The following is a 14,807-nucleotide window of genomic DNA, read 5'->3' as shown; positions in this document are numbered from 1 at the left end:
TAGTCCTCTTGATCTGAAATAATTAAATAATGGATGAGCTACACTAGTCCAGTAAGAATATCATATTATATTACTGACACATAAAAGACGGTTAGTAAAAAAAATCAAAAAACAACTAATGAAGCACTAAATTAAGCAAATTCATTTATCAATAATAAAACTATTTACCGTCCACTTACCGTAGTGAGGTTTATAGAAAATAACCTATAGAAAACAATCACATTATACGTATCATGATTCTGTATAAAATTGGCAATATAGCACATATTATATTTTCATATTCAAATCATCAAACAATAATTACGTCTTTTTTCACCAGTTTGCTGGTATCCATGGGGGTTCATAGGGGGGGTTTCTCCGCTATGCGTGAACCTTTTCCTTTAACATTCTCAATTACGAGCCGTCCCCATACCCTATCCAGTATGAGAGTAAAGCGGGCCGTCCCCATACCCCGTCCGGTATGAGCACCAAGTTACCAAATCTCTATACCCCGTCTGGTATGAGACACGTTCACGATAGGGTTTCCTGTGTACCCGACCCGTCCATCATCTCCCAAGATATTCAGTAAAACTGTCGTTTCATCCAGTCACTTAATCACATAAATTTTCCGTTTACCCTTAACCTTCATTTTTCCAATTCAACCATAAACACGTAAAACAACGATAAATGCATTCAAAGCTATAAAATAAATCAATAAGGCACTACCATACATTTAAACTGTAAAAACAATCAACAAAATCAATAGAGAATAGTTTCTAGTTCTGGCTCCATTAGTAATCTGTAATTAATCATGAATATTTTCTAAATTGTACAAAATATCGTATTTATTGCTAATTAGACTTCAATTCTATAACAGAGAATAGGGTAAAGGATTCTTATTCAATTTGGTGCCCAAAAAGCTAAGTTATTTACTGCGCCTACAAGCGGTTCCCGGGTTCCCTGAAGTTTTTTTGAGAATCAAAACGCACTATAAGTATCTACAAATGTCCCAAACAAACCCAAAATCAGTCTCAGGGCCCACTTTGGCCAATTTTGGAATTCCGGCATGGTGGCCGTGCTCCAGCAATAGCTGCGACGCTCACGGCGGTGGTCCACCTCGGGTTGGTTGTTTTCGGTTGGATTCAGCCGATTTCGTATCAATCCCTATGATAAAACATGTTAAGGGGCTCGGTTGGCCGAAAAAATACAAAAAACTGAAACTCACCGGTGGCAAAGCTCTCTGGTGCGGCGGCTCCTCTGACTCATGTTGCGGTTGGATGTTTTGTTTCGGTCAACCTATAGAGAAGAAAACGGTGATTACAATGGTGAAAAAATCAGGTAAAACGAAAATCGAGAAGGGTCTCATCGGAGGAATTTTGTAAAATTTCCTACGGTGGTGCCACCGGGTTTTGTCTATGTTTTTTGGCCAATTGGTTGGTCCTTTTGCTTCGATTTGCCCATGCGTGTGTTTAAAATTGAATTCTAATAAAAAGTAGATTTTTTTACCTTTTTTGGCAATCGGAAAGGGCTCCGGCGTGGCAACGGGTGGCGGCGGTCTCCTTCCTAGCGGCCGGGTCTTCTTCTCTAGCGAGGGGGTCTGGCGACTAGGGTTAGGGTTTGGTGTGGATGAGGGTTATTTATATCCATCCACTTTTGATCTGGACCGTCAATCGAGTTTGATCTGTACCGTCCGATCGCGATTAAATAGGGAGTGAATCTGGATCGTTCATCACGATCCAATCTAGACCGTCCATCACGATCTAATTTGGGTTGTTCAATCGCTTTCAAATCTGACCGTCCGATCACATTTGGGGAGGGAACGCATCTGGGTCGTCAGTGCACGCTGGAACGAATCTGGGTCGTTCGATCGCGGACACGCAAATCGCCCGCGTGGTACCGCATCAGTATATGCTGCCACGCGACGCGTCCTGATTCATCGGACCTGCTGACCGGGCGTCTGATGTGGCGAAACTTCTCTAAATTGCATTTTGACCCATGATTTTTTATTTTTCTTTCAAAAATATCTTTAAAATCTAAATTTTGACACATTTTTCCCAAAATTATTTTCAATTTAATCTTTCATTAATTTTATTTCATTTTCACTCTCAATTAAAATTAAAAAAAATTAAAAAATTAAGAAATTATATTTATAATAAAATCTTAAATTACTAAAAATTAATTTAAGGTGTTACATATGACATGGCCATTTTATTTTTGGTAACTTAAAGAATTATATTATAAATACTTTTAAAATTTTATTAATCTCTCAGTTTAATATTTACAATTTTATTATATTTTTTAATCTGAATTTTTGGACAAAAAAAAACTTATCTTACATAATTAATTACTGGTTTATAAATACTTTTTAAATTTTACTAATCTCTCAGTTTAATATTTACAATTTTATTATATTTTTTAATCTGAATTTTTGGACAAAAAAAAACTTATCTTACATAATTAATTACTGGTTTATTTTGTAATAGTTGTATATGTTATTCCTAAATATGAATATGTAAATAAATATTCAAAATACAAAATCATAATTAAATAAATTAAAAATTAAAAATTAATATACGTAACATAAAAGCTAAATTAAATAAATTTTATAAAGTTGGGAGGGGTTTTTTTTATATATAGAGAAACATATTGGACTGCATAAAATAAATATTTATTACCTAAATTTATCAATTTCCGACGTGGAAATAATAATCCAAAATGGATAAGAACGAAAAATACGAAGCATTATTGATCAGATCTCTCTCTAGTGCTCACAATATAAATAAATAAATAAACGGGTAATTATTTTCTCATTTTTGGTTTTTTAAATTAACTATTTTTGTAATTTAAAAATGCTAATTACGCCAAATTAAAAAATAAAATTAATTAAAAGCAAAAATAAATTAATACTTAATTCAAAATTATCATACAACGTGTTTAAATGAAAAGGCGAGAGATTTAAATTAATTTTAAAAAATTCTAAATAACTAAAGCGGCTCCAATGCCCAATAACCAGCATAAAGCGGTTCGGGCCTCGTATGCGGACCTTGAACCCGACTCGTCGCTAACCGGACCCTGAACCGTTTCGGGCGCCAAGTTTGATGCCGCAGGAGACATAGGAGGAGTGCCAGTCGACGGGAAGACAATAGGCGGTGGAACGCCGTCGGATGGAGACATCTCAGGCGTGGCCACAACAGCCGGACCTTCTGCTGTTGCTGGTGGGGCCCCGACCGGAGTGATTGCTGGAGTTTCCGCCGTTGGAGGGGATGTCGGGGAAGAGGACGGAGACGGGGAAGTCACAGTAGGTGTGGGAGCGGCGGCCGGAGTTGTTTCTGGAGATGGGAGCGGGGCGGTAGACGGAGTTTTTGCAGGAGTTGGTGCTGGAGTTGCTGCAGGAGGAGGCGGCGTTGCTGGAGAAATAGTTGGCGAAGCAGATGGCGGCGATGTTGCTGGAGAATGGGAAGTGGGTGGTTGAGAAGTTGTTGGAGGAGTCGTCGGAGAAGCCGCCGGAGTTATTTTTCTAGAGGGTATCGGCGACGGACTAGGAGCATTATCGGCTTGAACCGAAGCGGAAATGGAAAGGCAGAAAACAAACATGGAAACTAGTATTACGAGCCTATCCATCCTCTCCGCTTACTGCTATATCAAGGCCCAGTAAACTGTGAAATAACGAGGAGAAGAAGACGAGTGAGTTTGTGTTGAGGTTTCTGGTTCTGGTTTTAATGGAGGAGAGATTGATATAAGGAAGAATTTGAAGGCTAAACGTTGTGATTTCTGTTGGGTGATGTTCGTTGATTGGGAAATGTGACCGTTAGAATTGTGGGGTATTAAGGGGTAACCGGTTATAGCAAGTAAAGTAGCCGTTACTTGGCAGTATTTGACCGGCTGCTTCCAGTTACAGTGAATTTTTTAAACAAAATCTTAAAATAAACATTAAACTTCTATAATTATTAGAATAGTTTAGTAACGTTAAAAATTAGTATTCAAAATATTCATATAATCAAATGATATATATATAAAGTTGCTTTGTATTTGCAAAAGAATAATTTTAATTTTAAATATAGATAGAAGGTATTCCAAAGCTTACCACTTGTTTCCATGTACATTTTGGTAGCTTATAACCTTAAAAAATAATTTATAAAAAAAAAAAAACAGAAAAAGTAAAATATAAGAGTTTTTATTTTAATAAATAATAAGGTCCACCCATTGCTTTTGTTTTTTAAGTCTATACTATATTAATGCTGAATTAATAAATAATTATTTTTATTAAATAACATAAATAAATTATTCCCCATTCTACTCTTTTAAGTCTTTTCAAATTAATTTATATAATTTTTAATCGATCGCATGTTCCAAAAATCGTTTAAGTACCAAAGGGGAGGAAGAGAATTTTAGAACCCCTTCCCTAAACGGCGTCGTTTAGGACAGATGGTTTAGAGCGCTTCCAACGGGCTAGGCCTTTTCCTTTTGGAGTCTGGCCCAAGAAAGCAACAAAAATTTGACTTCTTTGTGTTTTTGTCAAATATTTGTTTTAATGCTTTTGAGTTAAAATAAAAATTGGATGGGGCTTATCTCCCTTCTAGGTTTGATCCTCATTTTGGTTTTCAAATAAAATTAAAAAATAGATTTATAGAATAAAAGAAAAACACATATGTATATGTATACTTTTAAAGCAAAATTTTGCCTGAGTTCATAAATACTAATGATATAGAGTTTTTACAAAGTTGTAAATTTTTATGATTCAAAAGACGAAACACAATGTGATTCACGTCCCATTTATCTCATACGACAAACCTCAACAATTTTCTTTTTATCTCAATTCTCATCTCTTGATAAAATTTTCTTTATAAATTATTTGTTTTTTTCGTATGAAAATAAATATCGTGTAAAAATACTTAACACTGTTATGTAAACCTATTATTTTTGTATCACCGTCAATATAAACTTTAATAACATGGTATATTACTTCATTTTGGATTAACTCGTCAATTTGGAGTCACAATAGGTGAGGGTGTACTAAATACATTTTGTTTGGTGAGATCAATAAGAGGTGAAGGATGATATATTCTTTTTAACTGAGCATGAAATGAGATAAAGAACAAGGCTTGGAGGTTAGAGAAGTCTATGGTTATTGTTTTTTCCTAATATAAGTTGTTGATAATTGAGATATCTAGACTTAGAGCTTCCATGTTATTTGAGTTCAGTCGTTAGAGTTTTTTATTTAGAATATTGAAAAAAGTTTCTTATATTTAAATTTTTTATTTTATAATAAAGTAGTTGATCTATGATAGATATTTATAATTTAAGAATATTTTTGAATATTAGGTTTATGTTGAAGCTAAAAATATAGTAAAAAAATTTAGTTTCAGACAAAACTTTTGTTTTTGAGGATATAACAACAAAACATATAAGTTTTTAGAAAGAATTATTGATAAGATTACGATTAAAAATTTATTTTTATTTTTTAAATTTTTTTATTAGTTATTTTAATATTTTGAGAGCAGACGAATAAAATAAAATAATATAAAATTTTAGAAAAAAAAAAGAATGAGAAAATAAAATTTTTTTGTTTTTATTTTTAAAATATTGTTTGATAAAAAATATTAAGAGTATACGCCACATGATGTAAACAATGTTTGAGGCTATTAATAGGGAGATACCAATTTGAATGAATTTTTATTCTACATGCTCAATCTGAATTATAAAAAAAATATTATTGTGAATTATGTATAACTTTATTAAATCATTGAACATTGAATATGCATCGATACTATTTTTTTGTCACGTTCTTATCTCACAAACTAAATAACTCATTTTGTACCTATGCCTTCATAAATGCAACTCGTGTACAAATAACCTTGTCTCTTAAGCATTGTCTCTTCAAGACGAAAACTCATATTTTAAGGTACATAAATTCGTAAACATTATGAACACCCGTATAACACAACCTATTAGTAAAGCTTTATAGTACAACAAATTAATAAAGATATTTGAACTTTGTTCTAAATCTATCAATAATTGATAAACAAGTTGATCCCATATGCCAATATTATGTTAGCCATGGTTTATATTGGTGTATGACCTTTAACTATACATTTCATATATTTTTTTTAAGTTTTTACTACATATTTATTTTTATTTATTTTTTTAACTAACTTGTGTATCAAAGTTATTACTCTACAAACCCCCTTAATGCATAAGTCATGCTCCATTTAAGTTGCAATACTTAGATGAATAATTTTTGGATTCCAGACCACTTTCAACATCGAACAATTTGTAATATAAAAATAATTTGATAATATAATCAAGCTCATACTTTTGTTAAAATAAATGTTATGGTGTATATTAAGTTTGCTATAAAAGTAAACATTTTAGCTAAATATTCAATATTTTTTTGTGGTAAATATTAAAAGGTAAGTTAAATTGTTTAATTATCTGAAACCAATGTCGTAGTTTCTTTTTATAAACTCGTTCATTGATTTTAACACGTATTTGAACAAATCACGAAGAAGTAATCTTATAACGTAAAAAACAACTCAATAAGACCATATTGCTTAAGAAAATAGAAACACATAATAATTTGAGATTTTTTTGCATACCATTAATAATTAAATTTTTTTAATTTATAATTATTAATTGGTGAATTGTATATTTGTTATCGTGTATAGCTATTATTTATTATAATTAACTTTTTAAATATTATAATTTGTTATTATTTTATATATATTATTATTCTATTCAAGTATCAAAATGAGGATGCTATCTACCTAGCTCCTGTCTGACTTAGTAAATGCCTAATTCGAACCATTGCAATTGGTAAAATAGATTAAGATTGACCGATCCAATTATTTTTAGTTTGTTAAAAATAAATAAATAATAATAATTTTATTAATAAAATAAATGATAAAAATATTAAAATTAATAATAAATTCAATAGAATTAGTAGAAACTAATAATAAAAAACTAAGAAATTAAAATATTACTGAAGTTAATTAAAAAGCAGGATACATGGGTCGGGTCGGGCAATCAAACTGGGCTTTCTGGTCAAACAAAACAAGGCTTTCTACGCCCATTTTTTACGCCTAGACCTCCTCCATCAAGGACGAAGCAAGGAAATAAAGGGTTGTGCGCAGCATGCACCCAGCGCACGTTAGAGAATACAGCCGCTGGATTGATAATTAGTAGGTTGTACACGCACAAGGAAAAGAGAAGGAAACCCGCTAGAAATTCACAATTATCTCGCAAACATTCCAGATTAGGGTTTCGTTGTCTTCTCTTCGGCTCTCCCTCTGCGGTCCATAACACTCTTCGTCGTTTGCCGGTAAGATCCGTGAACCCTTCCCCCGAGGTCTTCCTTTATGTTCGTTCCTGTTTGTTTCTTTCTTTACTTCGATAGAACGTCATGTTGCTTACTTTTGATTTCTAGAACGCCTTTGTATCATATCTAGCCTTTAGAAACGAGTGAAAACGAAGGGAAACAGAGGAAAAGGGGACAGAGGAGAAGGAGGGGAGGGAAAGGAGGAGGATGAACGAGGGTGAGGGAGGGGATCAGATGGATCAGTTTCATCGAAATGAGGCGATCTCGGCCGTTGCGGATGAGGGGTTTCTCGGTGAAGAAGATGATGATTATGAGGATCTTTACAATGATGTTAATGTTGGAGAAGGGTTTCTCCAATCTTTGAGAAAGAATGATACATTAGGGTTTAGAAATGAGGAGGAAGAAAAGAAAAATAGTAATATGACCAATAGAGTTGAGTCACCGTTGGTGCCGGAGCCTGGTGTTTCTATACCGGGGGTAGGTGGTGAGAGTGCTGCCAGTGGGATTGGCGGAGCCAGCGGTGGTGGTGCTGGAGTAGCAAGAGTTCCCGGTGGATATGAGGGTCAGGGGTTTAGAGGGGGTGAGATGGCTGGGAAGGGACCTGGCGGGCCTGTAGGTGGAGTGGGTGGTGGAAGTGGAGGTGGTCTTAGGGTTGAATTGGGGCAGGCTTCAAATAGGGTGAATGAAATGGAGGCTCATAGTGCCAATAATAGTGTTAGTGTAGGTGGTGTTCAAGGTGTCTCTCAACAGCCACATGTTGTGGGGAGCTCTGAGGGGCTGTTAAGACAAGGTGCAGGGAATGTGAATGGTGTTGGAAGTGGCAGTGGGACGATGGTCGGAAATGGTAGTGGCATTGTTGGTGGTGGAGGTGGTCCCACTGCTCCTGGCGTTGCTGCTGCTGCATCTGCATCTGCATCTGCATCTGCTTCTGTTCCTGCTGCTGGAAGCAGTGCAGGTGGTGGTGGTGGAGGGACGATACTCTTTGTGGGCGATTTGCACTGGTGGACAACTGATGCAGAACTGGAGGGAGAGTTGTGCAAGTACGGGTCAGTGAAGGAGGTAAAGTTTTTCGATGAGAAGGCTAGTGGGAAATCAAAAGGTTATTGCCAGGTTGAATTTTATGACCCTGGCGCAGCAACAGCTTGTAAGGAGGGTATGAATGGGCATGTGTTTAATGGCAGGCCATGTGTTGTTGCATTTGCATCACCATATAGCGTGAAAAGAATGGGAGAGGCCCAAGTGAATAGGAATCAACAGATGGCACAGGCTGGACTTTCACAAAATAGGAGAGGAGGGCCTAATGAAACTGCAAATAAAACTAGTGGGAGTAACATAACTACTGGGGCAAATTATCAAGGCGGAGAGAATAATAGAGGTTATGGGAGGGGGAATTGGGGGAGAGGAAATGCTCAGGGGATGGGAAATAGAGGACCAGTTGGTCCAATGAGGAATAGGGGTGGTGGAATGGGTGGAAGAGGTATTATGGGTAATGGTGGAGGTGGCTTTGGACAGGGCATGGGTGCAACGCCTCCTCTTATGCATCCTCAATCGATGATGGGTCAGGGTTTTGATCCAGCTTTTGGAGGACCTATGGGAAGAATGGGCAGTTATGGGGGCTTTCCTGGTGCCCCGACACCCCCATTTTCTGGGATTTTATCTTCTTTCCCACCTGTTGGAGGTGTTGGTTTACCGGGGGTAGCCCCTCATGTAAATCCAGCATTTTTTGGAAGAGGGATGCCAATGAATGGAATGGGAATGATGCCCACTAGTGGTGTTGAAGGAGGGCCTAATATGGGAATGTGGTCAGATCCTAGCATGGGAGGGTGGGGTGGTGAGGAGCATGGTGGTGGCAGAGCTGGGGAGTCTAGCTATGGAGAGGAAGCGGCATCTGATCACCAGTATGGTGAGGTGAGTCATGACAGAGGTTGGCAAAATCCCATGAAGGAAAAAGATAGAGCTTCAGAAAGGGACTGGTCTGGTTCTTCTGAGAGAAGGTACCGAGAAGATAGAGATCCAGGGTATGAGAGGGGAATGTCAAGAGAGAAAGATACAGGTCATGATCATGATTGGTCAGAGAGAAGACATCGTGATGACAGGGACACTGGTCGAGAACGTGATAGGGAGCGTGATAGAGAACGGGAACGTTCTCGAGACCGCGACCGTGACCGTGATAGGGAACGGGATAGGGACAGGGAAAAAGATCGTTATAGGGAAGACAGAGAGAGATATGCAGATCATCATAGATACCGGGACCGTGAACCAGAACATGATGATGAGTGGGACAGGGGACGATCATCAAGGACGCACAGTAAGTCACGATTATCTCAAGAGGAAGAGCATCGCTCAAGGTCAAGGGATGCTGATTATGGGAAGAGGAGAAGGCTTACCTCAGAGTAACTATTGCCTGATACTGCTATTCCAGAAATTTATTCTAAAGAAGAGACAGAGATTTTTATTATAGCCACACTTTAGGTTCATCATGCTCATTTAGATTCTCTTTCAAGTGGTGGTTTTGGGTCCTCAATTTCTTGAACGCCAGTTCTCACTGCATTTGCCTGCAATTTATGGATTGCTTCTTTCACCAGACTGTGGCTTGATTTTCATAGAAAAGAGGTATTTTACTTTTATTTTTGGTTGATTCTGTTAACCTATTATGAGAGAATATCAGTGGATAGTTTTGCATGAATTGTGTTATGAATATATCAGGTTTGTTGCTATTATTGTTGTACATAGCTTAGGTCGTCTAGGATGACTTTTTGAACCATTATACAGATTCCACTTATGTCACCTTATAATGTCAAGATAACTACATCTCGATTTGAATTTTTATTTACATGAGGCAGAGATAACATCACCCAACAATTCCTTGTTTGTTCCTTCCTTCCTGAAGTACTGCATTTGCTGCCATTTTCTATCAAAGGTGATGGGAAAAATAAACCTTTCTCAGAATTGATTGAAGTACTAGATAAATTTATGAAGACAATATTTAGGTCAGATTCGCCAATTTTATTATGCGGACACTGGCAAATAATATACTAGTCAAGAAAATTGTTAACCTAATATATTATCTTGCAAATAAAAAAGAATAATATGGATCTTTCTTGGTCAAATATTGAAAGTTAGAGTTTATGCAGGCATGATATTCATACTGAAATGAACACATGGCCCTATTCTGTGAATAATAATAAGCCTTGAATTTTTGTGATGGGTACTTTAGCATATCTCTGGCGTCCCGTGTTGTGCCAGAACTTTTAATATTGTGCATGTTATCTGATGCGGCGAAATTAGCAAGGATGTTATTGATATAAACTATTATTATTGTTTTTGATACTCTCCTTGCGGTTAAAATTTTAACTTTTCCTTTATAAGTAGAGGCTGCTGTTGCTTTCTGTTAATTGCCTTGAAGAACTGAATTGCTAATGCTATGTAACATTTGTTTGTTTTATCAATAGCTTGAAGGGTAGTTCATCTTGATTGTCAGTGCTGTTCGGCAGAGCCACGTGTTCATAGGAAATGAAGAGGACTTCCAACCTTATGTTGTGTGAGAGAGAATATTAGATGGTGATTCCCCTGTGGCAGCTCCCAGTGATGTAGAAGTGGAACTTTTTGCTTTTAAGTTTTTAGACTTCCTTCAATTTGTGTTTTGGTTAATTAAGACTTGATGAAACCAATGTTGTGGATGATATTATGGCTTGACATTGCTGAAGTCTTCTGAGATGTGGTAGAATATTTTAGCACTTACCTTTTGAATGTGATGTAATAGGATTTAGCACAGAGGATGTTGCTGATGTGCCTTGTTTTTATTGGCTAGTTGTTGTATCATTGCAGCCCCTCTTTTTTTTGCTGTTTAGCTTTGAGTATACCACAATGTTAACCATGCGAATCTTTTTTGTTTTCTTTTGTTTTATTCTTTTGTGAAGGGGATGTAGAAAACCTTATGTAGAAAACCTAACCTGTTCATTGCAGCTCAGCTAGTTAGGCTCTGAGAATTGTACAGAGATTTACTTGTATATATTGGACATTGTTTACAGATGTTCTTTATAATACAGAACTTTGTTTTCTCAGTGGTTTTTTGCCCCCATATTTTTCTTGCATTTTCTTCTTGATGGTTAAGAATTTGCCGACCCTTTTGTGCTTAGAACATCAGATTTGCGTTTAGAACATTAGAGTCAAATAATTTGTGTTGGTGCACCTAGCTCAAACCAGGAATTGGAGGCATGATATGGTCATGCTGGTTTCTTTCTTATTAATTCCTAACAAATTCTTATATTTGATTTTCACTTTAGTAGTAATATGTATGGTTAGAACACTACTTTGTTGTAATTGAGGTATCACTGTATTCACCTTTTGGTTCTTTGATGGTAACAATTAAAACCTACCTTTTAGGGTAGGAGTTGAATTGTTACTATCAAAAAGTCGAAGCAAGGGTTAGTGGTAATTCAAACATGACAAATTGTATCCTAACTAGACGTATTATATCTATGAGCATTGAGTAGGTGGAGTGTGGAAAATGAATCTAAAGGCAGGACAAGTCCTTTATCCTCCATTTTTTATTTGACTTCCTCTGTTTTCGTTTTTCTCTTTTCTCATCAGAAACTTAGAAAAACCAGAATTCTTTTAGGACCACCTGGTTTGAACTGGCATATGCATTTTGATAGTTATGATTTTTCTCCTTTTTCCTGTTTTGAATGTTAGATCTGTCATGGCCTATGGCTCTCTGGAAACTGTCTACTTAAGATTCCCTAGGTCCTGATGAAAAAACTAGAATTCTAATTCTCTTTTCATAGTGTTCTCTCTCACTAATGGCTCGGCCTCCACGGAAGGAAGCGGATTACTGTTCTTATTTCTAGGTCCTCTTAAGATTCTTTTTCAAACATATCTCTTGTTTGAGTTAAGAGATAAATAAATAGACGCGTCTATTGCCACTGATCGGGAACATTCGTAGTGACCGAGGGAGTTGGAAGGTAAAGAAGTGAATTAGACAATGCCACCTCTTTCCTCTTTTTATAGCAAAGTTGCGATTGGTAATTCTCTGCAACTGAAATTGCCAATTGAACTGCTACTTCCATTTTTTAGTGATATCAGGAGATTTGGCTTGTTTGGTGTCTTAGCTTTAATTTAGTGAAATCCCTGATGTTGTTTATCCTAATTCCCACGATGTTCATTCAACAGTGAGAATTTAAAAGATTTGTCGTCTTCAACATTTTTTTTTTTTTGGGGATATTTAATCATATAAAATTGTAGTTTAAGAATTATATAAACAAAAATTTAACCCTACTGGTTTCATTTCAACTTTGCCACGACAATGTTAATATATATTTTTTTAAAAAAAATTAATAATAATATCGATATAGAAAAAAAATGTAACAATAGTAATAATAATAATAATTTATTATAAGTGTATACCCTGTGTATAACACAGTAATCATGAACATTAAATTAAACCCTAGACTAATCAGTCACACGCAGCTATTCACAACTCATATACTTTCTTAATTTTTTTTTTTAAACATCCACTAATTCACAGAAAACCCCATTTAAAAATATGATTATGTCTTCCTAAAACTACCCCCACTTTAAATTAACCCCAAGAACAAAAAAAGTGTGAAAATCAACAGCCTATCCAACTAACTCCAGCCCAGGCCCAGTAGGACCCATCCCATCGGTCAACATACCACATCCGTACACGTGTCCCGGAAAATTCATCAGTACTACTATCTGGGCCTACCCAAGCTAGGTCCGGGCCCACCACTACCCTTCCCCAACACAACGCCGCCGCCACCACTAACAGCCACCTGATGAAACCCGCCAGAACCGTACACGTGTCCGCCCATCATCATCTCATACATCGCACTGCTAGTACTTCCGCCGCCACCATCCGCAGCGAAACCACCGGGCGGCGCGTCCTTGTCACGCACCCCAGCAGTCTTCTCGCCTTCCATCTCCCTGAATCTCTGCAGGTAAATCTTGAGGGGTTCGACGTAGTCTTCGAATCCCAAGGTGGTCATCGCCCACAGCAGATCGTCGCCGTTGATCGTCTTCCTCTTCTCCCTCTGGCACTTGTCGGAAGCCTCGCCGGTGATGAAACTGATGAACTCCGACACGCACTCCTGCACTGTTTCCTTCGCGTCTTTAGAGATTTTGGCGTTGGCGGGAAGCGCCTTCTTCATGATTCTGCTAACGTTGGCTATCGGCAGGAACCGGTCTTGCTCCCTCGGCGACAGCTCGCTGTTTCCCGCGTTCTTCCCTCTCGCTTCTCCCGATTCGTTGTCCGAGTCCGCCATTCTTATAACTCTCTCCCTTGCCTTTTGAGCCTCACAGCGATATGGATAATTTGGATTTTGAGCTCCTTTCGTGAAACTTCAACTGCCAAAACTTAATTATATTAATAATACAGTATATGACTACGCACGGTGAAGAATTACCAGAGAGAAGCTGAAAATGGAAGGTTTTGATTCCCGTTTTAGTTTACAGAGGAACAAAGGTAGGTAACGAACTTTCAATTTTAGTTTACAGAACGTTTGAAAACAAATGCTTTAGCTGCGAAAATGAATTGGAACGTCCGTGAAAATTCTTGCTTTCTGCGATGAAAATGGAGAAGAGTGAAGGAAGTAACGCGTTAAGAAATTCAAAACAGGAGAGTTTTCTTTTGAGTTTTGATTGGCGAGTTTACAAGGAATGGAAATCAGAGAGAGGGAGAGGAGGAGGAAGGTAGATTTGGGAGCGAGTGAGTTGGATCCGTTGGATCAAGGCTTTTAAAAACGGTAATCTTCGGCCACGTGGATGATTATTAACCGTTGTTTATCGATAAGTGCGACTTTACAAGGACGGGTTTTGGACCACCCGATTGTTTGTTCGCTGGCTTGTCTGAACCGTTGATTTGGTATCTGGCACGTGTTCGGCATTCCATTTTTTAAAAATTGCAAAAGAATTAACGGGTAATTAGGAAAAAAAATATATTACGTTCCTTAATATAATTTCTATTATTTTAATTATTATATTTTTAACAAAATAGTTTAATGACTGTAAAAATAATTATTATTTAGACTTTTAAATTCTATTCTTATTTTATCTCAAAACAAATAAAAAGTATACTTTATAATAAAATGACTAATGAATTTTAATTGAAGACATTATTTTAAATTAATATATTGCAATTATTTAATATTAATTGATTATTTTGTAATAAATTTAACAATAAACACTAAGATCAATACAAGTCATGTAAAAAACAATGTTGCCAAAAATTAGTCAAATAAATTTCTACCATGTGCAATGTCTTTTCCACATACCCTTAAAAAAAATTAAATTAATGGGCTAACTTATTTTATGTATTAGTTTACAGTAATATTCTTTAAATAAAAATGTATGTATTTTAATAATTAAATAATAATATTATATTAATAATAATAGAATTAATTATTAATTATATGGAATATGTATAAAGTTAAGTAAAAATAGCCTTAAAGGTCTAATTGGGTCACGACCTTTCACAAATATCTTCTTTCGTGAT

The 14,807-nt window shown here is 36.3% G+C and overlaps 2 protein-coding genes and 1 pseudogene across 2 annotated transcripts; 1 reads left to right on the top strand and 2 right to left on the bottom strand.

The window, feature by feature from the left end:
* Positions 1-2,858: 2,858 nt before the first annotated feature.
* On the bottom strand, positions 2,859-3,707 carry LOC110820727 (uncharacterized). The gene has a single exon (XM_022050304.2). It carries the CDS (start codon positions 3,598-3,600, stop codon positions 2,956-2,958), a length of 645 nt encoding a protein of 214 aa, XP_021905996.1. The 5' UTR covers positions 3,601-3,707; the 3' UTR covers positions 2,859-2,955.
* Positions 3,708-7,115: 3,408 nt separating this feature from the next.
* LOC110820728 (RNA-binding (RRM/RBD/RNP motifs) family protein) lies at positions 7,116-11,116 on the top strand. Its single transcript, XM_022050305.2, has 3 exons — positions 7,116-7,297; positions 7,403-9,907; positions 10,747-11,116. The coding sequence occupies exon 2, from the start codon at positions 7,502-7,504 to the stop codon at positions 9,689-9,691; it is 2,190 nt and encodes a 729-aa protein (XP_021905997.2). The 5' UTR covers positions 7,116-7,297; positions 7,403-7,501; the 3' UTR covers positions 9,692-9,907; positions 10,747-11,116.
* A 1,548-nt stretch (positions 11,117-12,664) lies between these two features.
* Positions 12,665-14,034, bottom strand: LOC110820869 (nuclear transcription factor Y subunit B-3 pseudogene; annotated as a pseudogene).
* Positions 14,035-14,807: the final 773 nt, after the last annotated feature.

This window comes from Carica papaya, chromosome 4, assembly GCF_054855325.1.
Source record: "Carica papaya isolate Zhongbai chromosome 4, ASM5485532v1, whole genome shotgun sequence".
Taxonomy (NCBI): domain Eukaryota; kingdom Viridiplantae; phylum Streptophyta; class Magnoliopsida; order Brassicales; family Caricaceae; genus Carica; species Carica papaya.
This window is presented reverse-complemented; position numbering and strand designations above follow the sequence as displayed.

Excerpts from the sequence above, each read along its gene's own strand:
- LOC110820727 (XM_022050304.2), bottom strand. The coding sequence starts at position 3,600 with ATGGATAGGCTCGTAATACTAGTTTCCATGTTTGTTTTCTGCCTTTCC.
- LOC110820728 (XM_022050305.2), top strand. The coding sequence starts at position 7,502 with ATGAACGAGGGTGAGGGAGGGGATCAGATGGATCAGTTTCATCGAAAT.